Genomic DNA, 15,071 nt, shown 5'->3' with positions numbered 1-15,071 from the left:
CCTTCTCCTTCTCCTTCTCCTTCTCCTTCTCCTTCTCCTTCTCCTTCTCCTTCTCCTTCTCCTTCTCCTTCTCCTTCTCCTTCTCCTTCTCCTTCTCCTAGGGTGACCCGGGGGAGCCGGGCGAGAAGGGCGAGCCGGGGCGAGCGGGCGCCCCGGGGCAGAGCGGCGTGCGCGGCAAGGAGGTACCAAGGGCCCCCGCTAAAAACGAGCACCGACATTCCCCACGCGGGGTGTGCGGGGCACTGCTGCTGCGGAGCCCCCCGGGGGGGGATGCCCCTGCAAGGACAGCGGGATGCTCCGTGGGGAGCAGCGCGGACACCAGTGACGGGGTTTTCTCTCTGCCGCCGTGCTGGACGGTGCCCGCTGATCTGCGCTGCAGGGAGAGCGTGGGGAGAAGGGCGATGAAGGCAGCCCGGTGAGTGAGGACCCCCCGGGACACTGCCCCCCGCCATGCCCCCTGTTTCCTGGCCGTGCTCACCTCCTGTCTCCCCTAGGGTGAAGCTGGCCCGCCTGGCAAACCAGGAGACAGGGGTGCTCGGGTGAGTGCTGGGGCAGCGCGAGGGCTGGGTGGCCTCAACCCTAACTCACACTGATGCTGCCTCTGCCCCGGCCAGGGCCTCCCCGGATACCGCGGCCCCCCGGGGGAGAAGGGCGACCCGGGGGACCCCGGTCCTGAAGGCAGAAACGTGAGTACCACTTCTTGCAAGCTAGGGCACCCGCTGCCCTATGGGCATCACCACAAGCACCCTGTGTCCTGTGCAGATCAGCACCCTGGGGGCACCCACCATCCATGGGCAGCGTTGTCCTATGGGCACCACCACCCCGTGGGCACCACCACCCCGTGGGCACCACCCCTCCAAGGGCACCCACATCCGTGGGTCCTGCCCTCACGCCATCCCCTCTCTCCCACAGGGCAGTCCTGGAGCGCAAGGCACCAAGGGTGACCGCGGGGAGCCGGTGAGTGCCGCACGGCCAGGGGCCGCCTGCCTGCCCCCTCGTTACCGTTGTCCTCTCCGGGGCTGCACCCAGGTCCTGCTAACCCCCTTGTCTCTCTCCATCCCACAGGGGCCCCCCGGACCCCCAGGACGATCCGTAAGCTCTGCCCCATTCCCGTCTCCCCGCCGGTGCCCAGCACCAGGGGGTCTCAGTGCTGCTCTCTGCCTCGCAGGTTGACGGGGGGCTCGGAGCAGCGGGAGAGAAGGGCGAGAAGGTAACGGGCAGCCCCGGGAGGGAGGAGCGGGTCCCCTGCAGCTCTGGTGGCAGAGTGGCACCCTGCGGGTCCCTGGTCAGGCTCTGCCCACCCAGAGGGTCCTCTGGTCCCTGGTGTGCCCTGTTTCCCACCCGAAATAGCCCCTCGCGGAGCTGGTGCACAGCCTGGCTTTGCAGAGGGGTAGAGCTAGAGAGGAGCGTCCTCTTGCAAGACCTCAGAGTCTGGAGGCGGTTTGGGGCACAGCCCGTGCTCTGTGGGGTGCTGCCTGGTGTCATGGTCCTGCTGCCTGCCCTGTGCTCAGCCCCGCTGCTTTTCCTCTTAGACGCCTTCACATGCTCTTGGCTCTCTGGGTTGCATTTCTTTGGTGATCGGGGAGTCCAGGAGCATGTTTTTCACAGCCTGGCTCTCGTTGTTATCCCGCGCTTAACCTGTTTGCTGTAAGGGAGAGGTGCTTGGCGTGAGGCTGCCTTGGGGCCAGCTGCTGGCCGGGCGACCCGTTTGCCCTGCTCTTGGGCTGTACCCTCTAAGCGTGCTGCCTTCCCTGGCAGGGGGACGCTGGGGACCCCGGCGAGGATGGTGCCAAGGGCGCCAGGGGCGAAGCTGGCTCCCCCGGCCTGCCCGGAGAGCGGGTAGGTGTCCGTGCGCCGGCGCCGCGGCGGGAGATGCCCCAGGGCAGAGCCCACGGCGGGTGGGACGGGCATCCAGGGCTCCCTTTGCCCTCCCCAGTGCCAGCGCTGAGCTCGGCTCGTTGTCTTGCAGGGCATCGAGGGCCCCCGAGGCCCCCCCGGCGCACGGGTGAGTCCCCTCGTCCCCGCGGGGGTCTGTGCTGCCCCCCTGCTCGGGGGCACCCCTCCTGCTCACTTCTCTTCGCGCCCCACAGGGTGACCCTGGGGAGCGAGGCCCGCCAGGAGAGAAGGTAAAGGGGCCTGGGGGCTGCCCCAGTGCGCCCTGTCCCTCCCGCGCCCCGCGGCCCTCACCCCCGTCTCTTGCAGGGTGACCGTGGCCCGCCGGGGCTGGACGGCCGCAACGGGCTGGAAGGCAAACCGGGGCCGCCGGGTCCTGCCGGGCTGAGGGTGAGCCGGGAACGGGAGCCCCGCGGGCACCTCCGGCGCCCTGCCCGGGGACTGCGGCCCTCTGCGCCCCGCAGCAGGGCCCCTGGGCACGCGGCGTCCTGTCTGCCTCTGCCCTCACATCCTTCTTCTGTGCAGGGTGACGTCGGGAAGCAGGGGGACCCCGGCCGGGACGTAAGTACCCCAGGGCGCACAGGTTGGTGCCAGGGTGCGTAGCGTGGGTGATGCTGCCAGCTCTGGCCAAGCGTCCTGGCTCCATCCCCCTCACTGCTCACCCTGGGGCAGGACGTTGGGAACATCCCCCGCCTTGGGCAGCGGAGGCTCCCCCCGGGTCCCCTGTCCCAGGGCACCGTCCCTGTCCCTGCCGTGGGAGATGGGTGCCGTGCTGCTGGGTACCCAAGCAGGGCGCTGCCTCTCGCCGTCTCCTCTCCCTGCAGGGCCTGCCCGGGCTGCGTGGGGAGCAGGGCCTGCCCGGCCCCGTCGGCCCCCCGGGACCCCCCGGCCTCCCTGTAAGTAGCGGCTGCTCCGGGCACCGGGGCTGCCTCCTGCTCCGTCCCCACTCCGGCTGCTCCGTCCCCGCTCAGGCTGCTCCCGGGCGGCTCCGGCTGCCCGGCTGGCACCGGGATCTGGTGCCAGGGACCTGGCTGCCGGTGCCGGCTGCGCGGGCAGCTCCCTCCATAACGCTCTCCTCGCAGGGCAAAGCCGGTGACGACGGCAAACCCGGCCTCAACGGCAAGAATGTGAGTAGAGCCTGGGGGCTGCAGGGATGGGGAGAGCACCCCCACACCCACAAGGAGTGCCCAGCCCTGGGCCGGGCAGTGCATGGTGAAGAGCTCGCTGTGCTTGTAGCCTGCGGCACCGTTCCCGTCCCGTCCCATGTGGGGATGTTGGGATCAGCCCGGGCTGCCGGCGGGTGGGCGCTGACTCCGGGCCTGCCTTTCCAGGGGGAAGACGGGACGCCAGGAGAAGATGGGAGGAAGGTGAGCAGCATAGTCCAGCGGCTGTGTCTAGTGGCACCATTGGGGCAGGGTCTCGCTTGGAGCAGCTCCTCGTCTGGGAGCACCTCCCGGTGCCGCGCTGGTGGGAAAATCATCCATTGAACTTCTCTTTTTCCTCCTGATTAGGGAGAAAAGGGTGACGCTGGAGCCCCCGGCAGAGATGTGAGTGCCTCGGTGTGCCGGTGGTCTCCTCCATGCTCTGCTTCACCTTCCCCACCAGCATCCCCAGCCCCACCACGGCTTGGCTGCCCCAAACCTGCGTTAGGGCAGCGCTGGGCTGGAGGACACGGCCCCAGCTCCTGTTGGCTGGCAGGACATGGAGCTGTGGGACCCTCAGCTCACTGTCCTCGGCCACCATTGTGGCCCAGAAGAGGGGCTGTCAGAGGGGACAGAGAGCCCCTGCCCTGCTGCTCGCGGGGCCGCGTGCTCCCTGCGCCGCGGGCAGCAGGAGCTGGTGGCCACGGGGCGGCCGCCCGCAGTGACTCTTCTCCCTCTGGCAGGGCCGCAGCGGTGCCAAGGGCGAGCAGGGGGACAGCGGCGTGCCAGGCCCCCCCGGCGCCCCCGGCCTCCCCGGCGTCCCGGGGCAGCTCGGTCCCCCGGGCCAGGTGTGTAGTCCTGGATCCTGGCAGTCCTGGAACCCGGGAGCCCAGGCTCCTGCTGGGCAAGCAGGGCTGTGAGCCCGCGAAGGAGCCCTGCCCCACGGGCACTGCCCCGGTGTGGGGTGCTGGGCGCTATCGTGTCCCCTCTTCCAGGGCTCGCCAGGCCTCCCCGGCGTTGCTGGACCAAAGGTGGGTGACTTCCAGCCCACGCTGGAGGGCTCAGGGGTCCCCATGCAGGAGGGGGCTCGGGCCATCCTGGGGGCACCAAAGGGGTCCCTGTCTGGGCTGGAGCACACTGGAGCCGGTGCTGGGCAGCAGCCCTAATGCCTGCGCTGTGTTTCAGGGGGACCCAGGGGAGCCCGGATCCAGAGGGGAGCCGGTGAGTACCCGGAGCAGAGCGTGGCAAGCTGAGGGTGCCTCGGGGTGCTGCGAAGTGCTGCCCCTTCCCCAGGCAGCTCCTGAACCCGAACACAGGAGCTCTGTGCCCGCCGGTGCCAGGGCCGTGGGGCAGAGCTGCCCTCTGCTGCCAGCCCAGCTCCCTCAGGGCTGAAGGGCAGGCTCCACAGAGCCCCCGCCTCATGCTTCTGGCTGCTCCGTTCACTCTGAAACCTACTGAGGGCAGCATCGGTGCCATGGTAGTCTTCTCATTCGCCCTTGCTTTGCAAACCTAGGGTCGACCTGGCAATCCCGGAGCACGCGGTGAGCCCGGGGCAGGAGTGGTAAGTTACTACTGCCCTGACTGACCCCCAAATAAAGCTCCTACCACTGGGAGGTTGGTGGGGCCGGGACGTTATTCCTGGGCTGGAGCCCCAGAACCCAGGTGGGACAAGCAGGCTGGCACCAGCTCCATTCCTAATGTCCCTGTATTGCAGAACATTGAACGTAGCCTGGAAACTCTTGGCATCAAGGTACGTAGCCAGTGGCCCTGGGCCCGCACTCGTGGGCTGGGGGCTGCTCCAGCCACTGGCCAAGGAGCACCTGGTCGCGGGGCTGGAGGTGCCGGATGACATTCCTGACCTGTGGCTCGTTCTCCCTTGCAGATTTCCTCCCTCAAGGAGCTCACGGGTGCCTACGACGGCAGCTCGGACTCGTTCCTGCCCGTGTCCGAGCGCCTGCGGGGCCAGAAGGGCAGCAGAGGGGAGCCGGGGGAGAGGGGGCCGCCGGGCAGAGAGGTGAGCGAGACCTTGAGCAGGGCACCCTGTACCCAATGTGCTGCAATGCCCCCTGCCCTGTGCCCGGGCTGGCTCAGAGACCCCTGCCAGCCACCCACCACCAGGGCTGCTGCTGCCCTGGTGCCGTCATCCCACCTTGGGATGCTTTGGGTGGCTGCCGGCCCCACGCTTTGGGGGTGTGTGCCCCGCAGCGCAGCGGCAGCAGAGCAATGCTGTGTTTTGCAGGGCTCCATGGGCTTCCCCGGCGAGCGGGGACCCAAAGGCGACAAGGGGGACCAGGGCGCGCCCGGCCCGCAGGGCCCCACGGGCCGTGCTGTGGGTGAGCGGGGCCCCGAGGGGCCGCCTGGGCAGCCGGGAGAGCCCGGCAAGCCGGGGATCCCTGGGGTGCCGGGCCGGGCCGGCGAGCTGGGGGAGGCCGGGAGGCCCGGCGAGAAGGTGAGTGGCGCGGGCGCGGGCCGGGGACCCTGCCTGCCCGTGCTGCCTGTGACGGGCGCTGCCTGTGTCCCCAGGGCGAGCGAGGCGACAAGGGCGACCGTGGCGAGCAGGTGAGCCGGGCACGGCTCCTGGAGACAGGCTCTCCATGGGGCACCCGCAGGTGAGCGAGGGGTGACCGGGCTCTGCTGCGCCCCTCTGATGCTTGTCCCATGTGTCTTGTTGCCAGGGCAGAGAGGGTTTGCCGGGCCCCCCCGGTCCCCCCGGGCCCAAGGTAGGTGCCGTGTGCTGCGGTGCGCGGGGTGGCAGGGTGCCGCGGGGCTGACCGCCGTGCCCGCAGGCGGACGTGGCTGAGGGCAGCGTCATGGGCCTCCCGGGCGAGCGCGGCACCGCCGGAGCCAAGGGAGCCAAGGTGACAGCCGCGACGAGGGGCCGGAGCCGGGACGGGAGCCGTGCATGCGGTGCCAGCCCCGTGCCCGGGCTGATGGGGCCGGTGCCGGCGGTGGCACCGGGGCCGCGTGGCCGACGGCGGCTGCCTCTCCCCGCAGGGCGAGCCGGGCGCCGAGGGCGAGCGCGGACCCAAAGGAGATAAGGTCTGCGTGTAGTAAGTCTCCGGAGCGTCCCGCGCTTCCCGCTGCGTCTCGGCGCGCGCTCGGCTCTCTGCGATGGAGCGGCGGCCGGTGCGGCGCGGCCGGGCTCCGCAGCGCGCGCCTCTCCCCGCAGGGCGAAGCCGGGCCGCGGGGCGCGCCGGGAGAGGCGGGCGACAAGGGCCGCGACGGCTCCCCGGTGAGTAGGGCACGCTGCCCGCGCCCTGTCCCCGCGGCCCGGCCCGCGCCCTGACACCCGCCCTGTCCCCCGGCTCTAGGGCCTCCCGGGCGAGAGGGGACTGGCGGGTCCCGACGGGAAGCCGGTGAGTGGGGCGGGCGCGCGGGGTGGGCATGGGACAGGTCGGGGGGAAGGTGCCCGCAGCCCTGCCCGCAGCGTTCCTGCGCCGCACTGCGTCCTCATCCCGCGCAGGGATGCGGGGCTTTAGGGGCTGCCCGCCCCGCCGTAAGTACCGCTCGCCTGCGGGTCTGGGTCCGGCTCTGTGTCCCTAACCCGCCACCTTTGCCGTGGTCCTTTCCAGGGCTTGCCAGGCTTCCCCGGCGTGCTGGGCCGCCCGGTAGGTGTTCGTGTCACCCACGTGTCCCTGTCCTGCTGCGTGCGCGTGTCTGGGACAGCACCCTTGTCCCCCAGCACCACGGTGGGCTCAGGCAGCGCCGGCCCCACGTGTCCTGCTGGGTTTGGCCCCGCTTCGCTCGTCCCTGCCGGCGCTGTCCGGCCTCCCCCTGCCAGGGAATGCGTCGCAGCGCTGGGAATCCCTCCTGGCGCTGACCGCTTCCCTCGTCCCCTCAGGGCAACCAGGGAGAGCCGGGCCCACCAGGACCTCCGGTAAGGACTTGCCCTGCGCGGCAGTGAGCTGGGGCGGCCAAGGGCCGGGACCGCGCGTGGTCCCGGGCGCCCTTGCCGTGCCGTGGGGCTGCAAGCGCAGGGCCAGGGCTCGGCCACCCCATAGACAACATGCCGCTGCTCTCCGCAGGGCGCCGCCGGCCCGCCGGGCGGCCAGGGCCCGCCTGGTGTGAAGGTACGTGGTGGCCCTGCTGGAGCTGGCAGCAGCTGGTGACACGCTGTGACGCGGCGGTGGCTCTGGGTCGGGGCGGGGGGCTGACCGGTGCTGTCCTTGCAGGGCGATCCAGGGGAACCCGGCTCCAGCATCCGGGTGAGTCCTGCGCCCTCCCGGCCCCCTCACCGGGCACCACCGGGCAGGCCGTGCCGAGGGCAGCACCGCGGCTCCCCTGACACCGCTCTCGGCCTTGCAGGGCTTGCCTGGTCCCCAGGGCAGCATAGGGCTGCCCGGACCCCCCGGACCCCCCGGCCTCGTGGTAGGTACCCGGGGCGCTCTGCGCTTGGGAGAGGCCCTTGCTGCGCTCCGCTGCCGCTTCACCTTGTGCTCACTCTCTATCGCAGGGCCCGCAGGGTGCCCCCGGGCTGCCAGGACAGGTGGTGAGTGCTCCTTCCCCACAGCATCCCTGAGTCTCGCCTGGTCCGGGTGGCAAATCCAGGCTGCCATGGGCAGCGGGGCTGGGGCTCCCTGGGGATGTGCCGTCCCCAGCCCTGCCCTGCAGCCCCAGCTCCCGCTTTGCCGCCCGCAGGGGGAGAGCGGGAAGCCGGGCGTGCCGGGCAGGGACGGCGTGCCAGGCAAGGACGGCGAGCCGGGGCTGCCCGGCAAGACGGTGCGTGCTGGGGATGGCCGCGGTGGCCAGGAGGCGGGGGCAGCTGCGCCCGCCGGGCCCTTGGCACCGGGCTGACGGCTGTGCCGTTTGTGCCAGGGGCTGCCGGGACCGTCGGGCCCTGCAGGTCCCAAAGGAGAGCCTGGGGACGCCGGAGCACCGGGCCAGGTGAGTGCCGAGTCCTGCAGGAGCGGTCAGCAACCGCCCCTGCCCGCCCCGGTGCAGGAGCCTCGGCCTGCCCTGCTAACCAGCCCCTTCTCCCCCACACCACAGGCTGTTGCTGGCCCTCCCGGAGCCAAAGGCGAGAAGGTGAGGAGCCGGGGGGCAGGGGGTGCTGTGCCCGGCCCGGGGCTGCGCCACGGCACCCGTCACTGCAAGGGGTGCACGCTGACCGCTGTGTGCTGCTGCAGGGCGAGCCGGCGCTGCTCGACGGCGTGCTGCTGCGGGAACACGTAAGCTGGTCCTCATCTCGCCGTCCCTCTGCCCCTCTCCATCCCTCTGCCTCCTGCTAACGCAGGAATAACGCTGCTCTCGCTCCCCGGCAGGGCTCCAAGGGCGAGCGGGGGCTGCCTGGCCCCAAGGGAGAGAAGGTGCGGAGCTGCCGCGGGCCGGCGGGCAGGGCGGTGGGCAGCCGCGTCCGCCCCCGTCCCCAGCCACCACCTCTGCCCTTTGCTTCTTTCCTGTGGCCAGGGGGAGCCTGGAGGTTTTGGAGAGCCCGGAGATCCTGGGGAAGATGTGAGTAGGAGCCAGTGGGGTGCCGGGCGGGTCGGTGCTGCCCGGGAGGGCTGGACCCGCTGCAGCTCCCAGCGCCGGGGCAGTGTCACCGCTGCTGGTTGGGAGCCCATCCGTGTGTCCTGCTGTGGAGCTGCTGGGAGCACGTGTGCCCAGCGTGGGCATCGCTGCCCCCTGCACCGCCCGTCCTCTGCTCACACCTCCTGGTGCCTCCGTGTCTCCACAGGGAGCCAAAGGATCCGCTGGAGCCAAGGGGGAAAAGGTAAGAGAGCCCCCTTGTCCCAGGCGGGCAGGGTGTCTCCCAGGCATGGGGGGCAGCTCGGGGGGGCCACAGTGCCCCCGAGACCCCCAGGACGCCTCTCCTGGGCCTGCCCCATGGGTGACTGTCTGCCACCCGTGCAGGGCTCTCCTGGCGTCGGTGTGCGGGGACCCCCGGGACAGGACGGACCTCCTGGCTTGAAGGTGGCTTGTGCCCTGCGTCACTCCAGCTCTGCTCGTGTGCCCAGCTGCCGGCTTGTGTCCAGCCTGCTGGGCTGCTGTGTCCCTGGGCTCTCCCTGGGGGCTGTCTCCCCATCTTTTCCCCTCAGTTTGCCCATCTTTCCCGCTCTGCTCCAGGGTGACACTGGCTTGCCAGGCCCACCGGGACCGCCCGGCTTGGCAGGAGTCGCCGGGAGCCCGGGCCAGCCGGGCTTGAGAGGAGAGAGCGGGCAGCCGGGCCCGCCGGGGCCCCCCGGAGAGAGGGTAAAGGACGGGGTCCCGCCTGCCCCCCGGTGCTCCCCGCCGCCCCGCGCGGCCTGCGCAGCGCCCCGCGCGCCGCTCACCGGCCCCTCTCTCCAAGGGGCCCCTGGGCATTCCCGGGCGAGACGGCACATCCGGACCGGCGGGACTGCCAGGGCCCCAGGGGCCAGCTGTGAGTGTGCGAGCCCAGTGCCCCCGGGTGCCTGTGCTGGGGGGCAGCGCGGGGGTGTCCCCGGGGCTGTGCTGGGGCTTGTGGCTGCTCGGGGCTCCGGAGAGCCCCGGGGCTCGGGGATCCGCAGAGCCCAGACGGAGGGAGGCGTCAGGGCATCCGGCACCACGTTCCTGTAGTGGGACAGGGCAGCCAGGACGTTTCATCCCTGGGACAGCCCCAAGGTTGCTCCCCAGTGCCGCTTGCAGCTGGAGCTGCTCTGCTCATCTGTCCCCTTCGTTCCAGGGCGCACGAGGGCTGTCCGGCCTGAAGGGTGACAAGGTAGGACCCGGCGCGCAGGGGGACGGTGACCGCGGCCAGGACCCTAACGCATCCTCGCTTCCCCGCCCGCGGCGCAGGGGGAGCCGGGGATCGGGCTGCCCGGAGCCAGAGGCGAGCGAGGAGACCCCGGCCCGCGGGTAGGCGCCGCTGCTGCCCTCGCAGGGTGCCCGTGCGGGGCAGAGCCCCCCGGCCGGGCGCTCGGGCTGCTGCCGGCCGCCGCGGCCGCCGCTGCGCTGGGGACACTCCTGCTCCCAGCCTGCCGTTCCGCTGCCTTTTCTCCTGCAGGGTGACGATGGGCGCCCGGGGCTGGAAGGGGACCGCGGACCGGCGGTAAATCCCACCCCCCCATATCCCTGCCTGCCTCTCTAGCCCCGTCCCTGCCTCACCATCCCTGTCCTCTCTCCTGCAGGGCCTGCCCGGGAACCGCGGGGAGCGCGGGGACAAGGTAGGCAGCGCTCGGGGCCACCACGCGGCTCCGGCGGGCCGGGGTCCCCATGCAGAGGGGTGCCCCCTCCCCACTGCCCACACAGCACCTCAACCCCAACCCTTCCTTGCAGGGAGACATCGGGGCCATGGGGCCCAAAGGAGACAAGGTGGGTGCCGGGGCTGGCGCCAGGACAGCGGGAGGGTGGTGGCACTGCCCGTGTCACCTACGCCTCTCTCCTGTCCCGTGCAGGGCGATACCGTCGTGGTGGAGGGGCCCGCTGGAGCGCGGGGCAGCAAGGGGGAGCCGGTAGGAGCCTGACCCCTTCCCGTCCTCCCTGTGCCCTACTCGTCCTCCCCGTCCCCCTCCCGTCCTCCCCGTCCCCCTTCCCGTCCTCCCCGTCCCCACAGGCAGCTCCTGCCTGGAGCTGCTCTTCCAGCCTGTCACCAGAGAGATCCCCTGCGGCCGCGTGGCAAAAGCGCTGGGGACGTCTCTCCTCCTCATCCCATCCTCATTCCCGTGCCCTCCCTCTGCTTCCCCCGCAGGGAGAGCGTGGCCTGAAGGGCACAGAAGGGGACAAAGGGGACAAGGGCGAGCAGGGCATCCCTGGAGAGAAGGTAGGGGCTGCAGGGAGGGCTGGGGGCCAGGGCACCGGAGCGTGCGCAGCCCGAGCCTGGCACGGCGCGCAGTGCCCAGCACGGTGCTCGGCACCCCAGCACAGAGGACCGCCGCGGCCGCTGCTGGGCACCGCTGTGCAGGGGCTCTAGACGCCTCGGTGGCCCTCACGGTCTGCACTTGCAGGGGGCACGGGGCGAGCAGGGGGAGAAGGGCTCCACGGGCTTCCCCGGGGCGCGCGGCCCCGGCGGGCAGAAGGTGAGGAGCCGGGCGGCCGCCGGGCACCCGGGGGCGCAGGGCCCGCGGTGTCCCCGGCCCTGAGCCCTGCCTTTGCCTGCGCCCTTTGCAGGGAGAAGTCGGTGCGTCGGGAGAGCCTGGTGAGCCGGTGAGGACCCGCTTCAGCGCCGCCGCCCTGCGGGCAGGAGCCCTGCGTCACTCCGTGCCAAGCAGTGTCACTCGGTGTCACGCGATACCACTCGGTGCCACGCTGTGTCACGCTGCGTTTGCCTCTCCCGCAGGGCCAGCAGGGCCGGGACGGCATCCCCGGCGCCCGGGGAGAGAAGGGCGACATGGGCCCGCTGGGCATGCGTGGCCCCAAGGTGCGTCGTCCCCGCGCGCCCGGCCAGGCCCGCGCAGGGCACCGCGGCTCCGCTCACCCCCTCTCCCCCGCAGGGCGATCGGGGCGTCAAAGGCGCCTGTGGCCTTGATGGTGACAAGGGCGAGAAGGTGGGTGGCGGTGCTGGGGCAGCCTGGCTGGTACCCACACCCTGTCACCCCGTGTCCCTTGAGCATCCGTGAGCAGGGAGGTGGCCGAGGGGGCACGTGAGCCCCGCGGCCGCCTCTCGCTGACCGCTGTCCATCTGTCCGTCTGTCCTGCCCATCGCAGGGAGAGCCGGGCATCCCGGGCCGCTCCGGGCTGCCAGGGAGGAAGGGCGACCCGGTAAGTGCCGCGCTGGGGTGTCCCCGTGGTGGGGGGACAAGGACACGCGGCCCACGGCTCCCCGGCATCTGCTTTGCCCCTAGGGAGAGCTGGGCCTGTCGGGAGCGCCGGGCATCCCCGGGAAGGAGGGACTCATGGGGCCCAAGGTAGGTGCAGGTGCCTCCCGGAGGCCTTGGCTCTGTCTCCCGTCACAGCTCTGGGAGGAGAAGCCGGGCTGGGATTTCGGGACATCCGCAGCCCCCCAGCACAGGGAACCGCAGGGCCGGTCCCGCTGCTGCGTCCGCCCTGCACAACCCGCCTTCCTTCCGCAGGGCGACCGCGGCTTCGACGGGCAGCAGGGCGCCAAGGGGGACCAGGGGGAGAAAGGAGAGCGGGTGAGCAAGGGGGAAGGCGCAGGACCCCGTCCCCGCGGCGCCGGGAGCGGGGCTGAAGCCCCTAAAGAGCCGCTCCAGCCCCGGGTGATGCTCTGGGGCCCGGCGCCGGCTGCGATAGCGGGAGCCCGGCCTGACCCCCTGCTCTCCCCTAGGGCGCTCCGGGCGTCATCGGTGCCCCTGGCCCACGGGGCAGCGACGGGGCGCCCGGCCCCCCCGGCCCGCCGGGCATCGTTGGTCCCCGCGGGCCCGAGGGGATGCAGGGCCAGAAGGTGAGTCCTGGGGGATGCGGAGCTGACCGGGCTCACTGCAATGAGTGCACACCCGCACGTGCGCACACGCAGGAGATGCTGAAGATGAAGGTACTTTTGAATTAGGAATTTTACGGCTTTTGGATGAGTCTTTCCATTCGTCCCTTGCAGGGCGAGCGAGGCCCGGCGGGTGAGGCGGTGACGGGCGCGCGCGGCGTGCCCGGCATCCCCGGCGAGAGAGGAGAGCAGGTTGGTGGGTGGGCGCCCGGCGCGCGCGGAGCTCTGCGGAGCCGTGGGACATGGTCCCAGCGCTGCCTCCGCTTGTCCCTAGGGCAGCCCGGGCCCCCAGGGGCTGCGCGGGGAGAAGGGCGAGCTGGGCATGACGGTAAGGGGGCACAGGGAGGGTGAGCGGCGCAGGGGGTCACTGGGGCGGGAGCGGGTGCCAGCTCTCAGCCTCGGGCTCAGTGCCGGGAGCTGTTTCCATGTTCGGCCAGCTGGCTGAGGGGACAGTTTTCCCTATGGCTAACAGCCCTTTCCCTCACTGCCACCCGCATCCGCTGCCTGTGCCCTTCGGCACGCTGCCTTCCTGCCAGGAGGAGGAGATCCGGGCCTTCGTGCGGCAGGAGATGAGCCAGCACTGCGGTGAGCGAGCCGCCCTCCCGCGCCCCGCGGCGCATGCCTGCCCGGGCACCGGCACCGCAGCCGCTCACGCCACCTCCCATTTCTCCCCGCAGCCTGCGGAGGGCAGTTCCCGCGCCTGGATCCACGGGAGCACTCAGGTTCCGCGTCCGTCCCTCCCCTCTCCCTGCAGCCCTGTGTGCAGCACGCGGCTCCCGTGCCGAGCGGGTCTGTGCGCCCGGTTCGACACTGCGCCGTCCATGCGCCCCATTCAGCACTGCGCCCATCCGTGCCCCCGTTCGGCAGTGCGCCCATCCGTGCCGAGCAGCTCTAAGCCCCACATGCTGCAGGTTTCCCTGGCGGTCGCCAGGGCCCTCTGGGAGCCGCCTTCCCTCCAGCCGGTGCCAGGGGTGCCCAGGCTGTGTCTGCACCGTGGGGCTGCCTGGAGCTCCGCGCTGGGGCTGCGCAGCCCCGGCAGGAGCGCGTGAGGAGGAGGAGGGTCGGGCTGCAGCAGCACTCGGAAGAGGAGGCTCTGGCAGGGCCTGCGTGCCCCAGGCTGCCGAGCCGAGGAGGGAGCGGGCGCCAAAGCCGCTGTGGGGCTGGGGAGCCCTGGCCAGCTGGGCACGGGCCAGGGGTGCAGGGGGCCGGCGGGAGCCCCCACGGGAGCGCGGGGGCTGCGGCGGGCGTGAGACGGGCGCTTTGTCTCCAAGGAGGCTGGGGGACTCATGCCAGGAACAGCTTTAACTTGGCCAGGGGAAGAGGAAGACGCGTCCGCCAGGAGAGGGAGCGCGGCCGAACAGGTGACGGAGAGCCCGGAGCGCCGCCCCGGCCGCGGTGCCGGCGGGACTGGGCGCCCACGGGCGCTCGTCCCACTAGGGCAGCCCGGCCCGGGTTCCCACACGTGTCCTTGAATGGGACGGTCACTGGTGGCTGTGTGCGTGTCCCTGCCACGCTGCAGCGTATCCAGGGGCACCGCCGGACCCCATTCCCGGGCCGCGTTTCCCGCAGGATCCTCTCCTCCAGGGTGTTCAGTGCCAGCTGCAATAGCGTGTTTTCCCTCCCAGGGACTGGAGGGACGTGCCCCGGGCTCCCTACACGTCCTCTTTGATGTTTGTGCCGTCTCCTTCCCCACTTCCCAGGTCTCCTCCCCAACTATCCATCCACCCAACCGTTCCCTGCCCATGTAGTCCCTGTGCTTAAGTTGTCACACGCGGAGGAAGAGGAGGGTGAGTGTCGTCCCTGTGCTTCCCGTCTCGTAGCTCCCCCTTTCCCCTGCTCTGCCTGTGTGTCCTGGCGTGTCCTGGCGTGTCCTGGCGTGTTCCTGCCCCTCGTGTGTGGGTTCCAAGGGATGCCCAGCTCCCTGTGGCAGTGCAAGCGGCTAGTGTGTGCATGCATGCATGTGCATGCACAAGTGTGTGCGTACATGCATGGGTGCGTGCATGCATGTGCAAGCAGGGGGCTGCATGGGCTGCAGGAGGGAGGTAAAGGAGGGCAAGTGGGCTCTCAGACCCCAGTCCTGCTTGCCCCTGTGCGACAAGGCTCTCACCAGGCGGCCTTGCCCCCAGGGCAGAACACGGGCGCTGTAGCTGACGCCAGCGACCTCGAGTACGAGCACATGTACCCGGAGGAGGACTACGAGGAGTCGGCGGAGGCGGCCGGCGCGGAGCAGACCCTCGCGCACGACAGTGAGTAGCGCCACGCGTGCGGGGCTGGTTCCTGCGGAGCCCCCGGCAGCCTGTGGAGGGTCCCCATAGAGGGCTGCTGTGCCACCACGTCCCCTGCCCACCCTCCTGGTGCAGAGACTGCCCAGGGCAGCGTCATTCCTGTGTCCCAGCCACCTGGAACCCTTCCCGCCCTTGCCCTTCCCACGGGAGCCGTGGGCTCCTAAACCGCCCTTGCTTTGGTGGCGGCAGAGGGGAGAGCCCAAGGCGGGCGGCGGGGATGGGACGGGCGCCCCGCTCTGCTCCGCAGCCGGTGCGGGCAGAGGGAGGACGGAGCCGCGGCCGCCGGGGCTCTTACGGTGCTCATGGTGCTCATGGCGCTCACGATGCTCGTGGCGCTTGTGGCACTCACAGCGCTCACGATGCCCGTGGCGCTCACGGCGCTCACAGTGCTCCTGGTGCTCACGGTGCTCATGGTGC

The 15,071-nt window shown here is 71.3% G+C and overlaps 1 protein-coding gene across 1 annotated transcript in view; it reads left to right on the top strand.

Moving 5' to 3' along the window:
• Nucleotides 1-14,415, top strand: part of COL7A1 (collagen type VII alpha 1 chain) — a 26,453-nt gene extending 12,038 nt beyond the window's left edge. The window contains exons 44-103 of the mRNA XM_026052629.1: nt 102-182; nt 380-415; nt 495-539; nt 615-686; nt 913-957; nt 1,759-1,839; nt 1,970-2,005; nt 2,091-2,126; nt 2,203-2,283; nt 2,419-2,454; nt 2,718-2,789; nt 2,976-3,020; nt 3,225-3,260; nt 3,405-3,440; nt 3,779-3,883; nt 4,031-4,066; nt 4,221-4,256; nt 4,549-4,596; nt 4,750-4,785; nt 4,918-5,049; nt 5,275-5,484; nt 5,559-5,594; nt 5,711-5,755; nt 5,822-5,893; nt 6,030-6,074; nt 6,205-6,267; nt 6,347-6,391; nt 6,608-6,643; nt 6,877-6,912; nt 7,061-7,105; nt 7,208-7,240; nt 7,341-7,403; nt 7,489-7,524; nt 7,674-7,754; nt 7,851-7,919; nt 8,025-8,060; nt 8,162-8,203; nt 8,710-8,745; nt 9,099-9,224; nt 9,676-9,711; nt 9,789-9,848; nt 9,997-10,041; nt 10,121-10,156; nt 10,269-10,304; nt 10,388-10,444; nt 10,681-10,752; nt 10,937-11,008; nt 11,100-11,135; nt 11,269-11,349; nt 11,423-11,476; nt 11,637-11,690; nt 11,774-11,836; nt 12,002-12,064; nt 12,217-12,333; nt 12,484-12,561; nt 12,644-12,697; nt 12,906-12,954; nt 13,047-13,091; nt 14,070-14,156; nt 14,405-14,415. Of these exons, the coding sequence (XP_025908414.1) occupies nt 102-182; nt 380-415; nt 495-539; nt 615-686; nt 913-957; nt 1,759-1,839; nt 1,970-2,005; nt 2,091-2,126; nt 2,203-2,283; nt 2,419-2,454; nt 2,718-2,789; nt 2,976-3,020; nt 3,225-3,260; nt 3,405-3,440; nt 3,779-3,883; nt 4,031-4,066; nt 4,221-4,256; nt 4,549-4,596; nt 4,750-4,785; nt 4,918-5,049; nt 5,275-5,484; nt 5,559-5,594; nt 5,711-5,755; nt 5,822-5,893; nt 6,030-6,074; nt 6,205-6,267; nt 6,347-6,391; nt 6,608-6,643; nt 6,877-6,912; nt 7,061-7,105; nt 7,208-7,240; nt 7,341-7,403; nt 7,489-7,524; nt 7,674-7,754; nt 7,851-7,919; nt 8,025-8,060; nt 8,162-8,203; nt 8,710-8,745; nt 9,099-9,224; nt 9,676-9,711; nt 9,789-9,848; nt 9,997-10,041; nt 10,121-10,156; nt 10,269-10,304; nt 10,388-10,444; nt 10,681-10,752; nt 10,937-11,008; nt 11,100-11,135; nt 11,269-11,349; nt 11,423-11,476; nt 11,637-11,690; nt 11,774-11,836; nt 12,002-12,064; nt 12,217-12,333; nt 12,484-12,561; nt 12,644-12,697; nt 12,906-12,954; nt 13,047-13,091; nt 14,070-14,156; nt 14,405-14,415 (3,492 nt within the window). The remainder of the gene's footprint in view (nt 1-101; nt 183-379; nt 416-494; nt 540-614; nt 687-912; nt 958-1,758; nt 1,840-1,969; nt 2,006-2,090; nt 2,127-2,202; nt 2,284-2,418; nt 2,455-2,717; nt 2,790-2,975; nt 3,021-3,224; nt 3,261-3,404; nt 3,441-3,778; nt 3,884-4,030; nt 4,067-4,220; nt 4,257-4,548; nt 4,597-4,749; nt 4,786-4,917; nt 5,050-5,274; nt 5,485-5,558; nt 5,595-5,710; nt 5,756-5,821; nt 5,894-6,029; nt 6,075-6,204; nt 6,268-6,346; nt 6,392-6,607; nt 6,644-6,876; nt 6,913-7,060; nt 7,106-7,207; nt 7,241-7,340; nt 7,404-7,488; nt 7,525-7,673; nt 7,755-7,850; nt 7,920-8,024; nt 8,061-8,161; nt 8,204-8,709; nt 8,746-9,098; nt 9,225-9,675; nt 9,712-9,788; nt 9,849-9,996; nt 10,042-10,120; nt 10,157-10,268; nt 10,305-10,387; nt 10,445-10,680; nt 10,753-10,936; nt 11,009-11,099; nt 11,136-11,268; nt 11,350-11,422; nt 11,477-11,636; nt 11,691-11,773; nt 11,837-12,001; nt 12,065-12,216; nt 12,334-12,483; nt 12,562-12,643; nt 12,698-12,905; nt 12,955-13,046; nt 13,092-14,069; nt 14,157-14,404) is intronic.
• Nucleotides 14,416-15,071: the final 656 nt, after the last annotated feature.

The sequence above is a fragment of the Nothoprocta perdicaria genome, unplaced genomic scaffold (genome assembly GCF_003342845.1).
Source record: "Nothoprocta perdicaria isolate Ctin4 unplaced genomic scaffold, notPer1 scaffold_9, whole genome shotgun sequence".
In the NCBI taxonomy this organism is placed as follows: Eukaryota; Metazoa; Chordata; class Aves; order Tinamiformes; family Tinamidae; genus Nothoprocta; species Nothoprocta perdicaria.
This window is presented reverse-complemented; position numbering and strand designations above follow the sequence as displayed.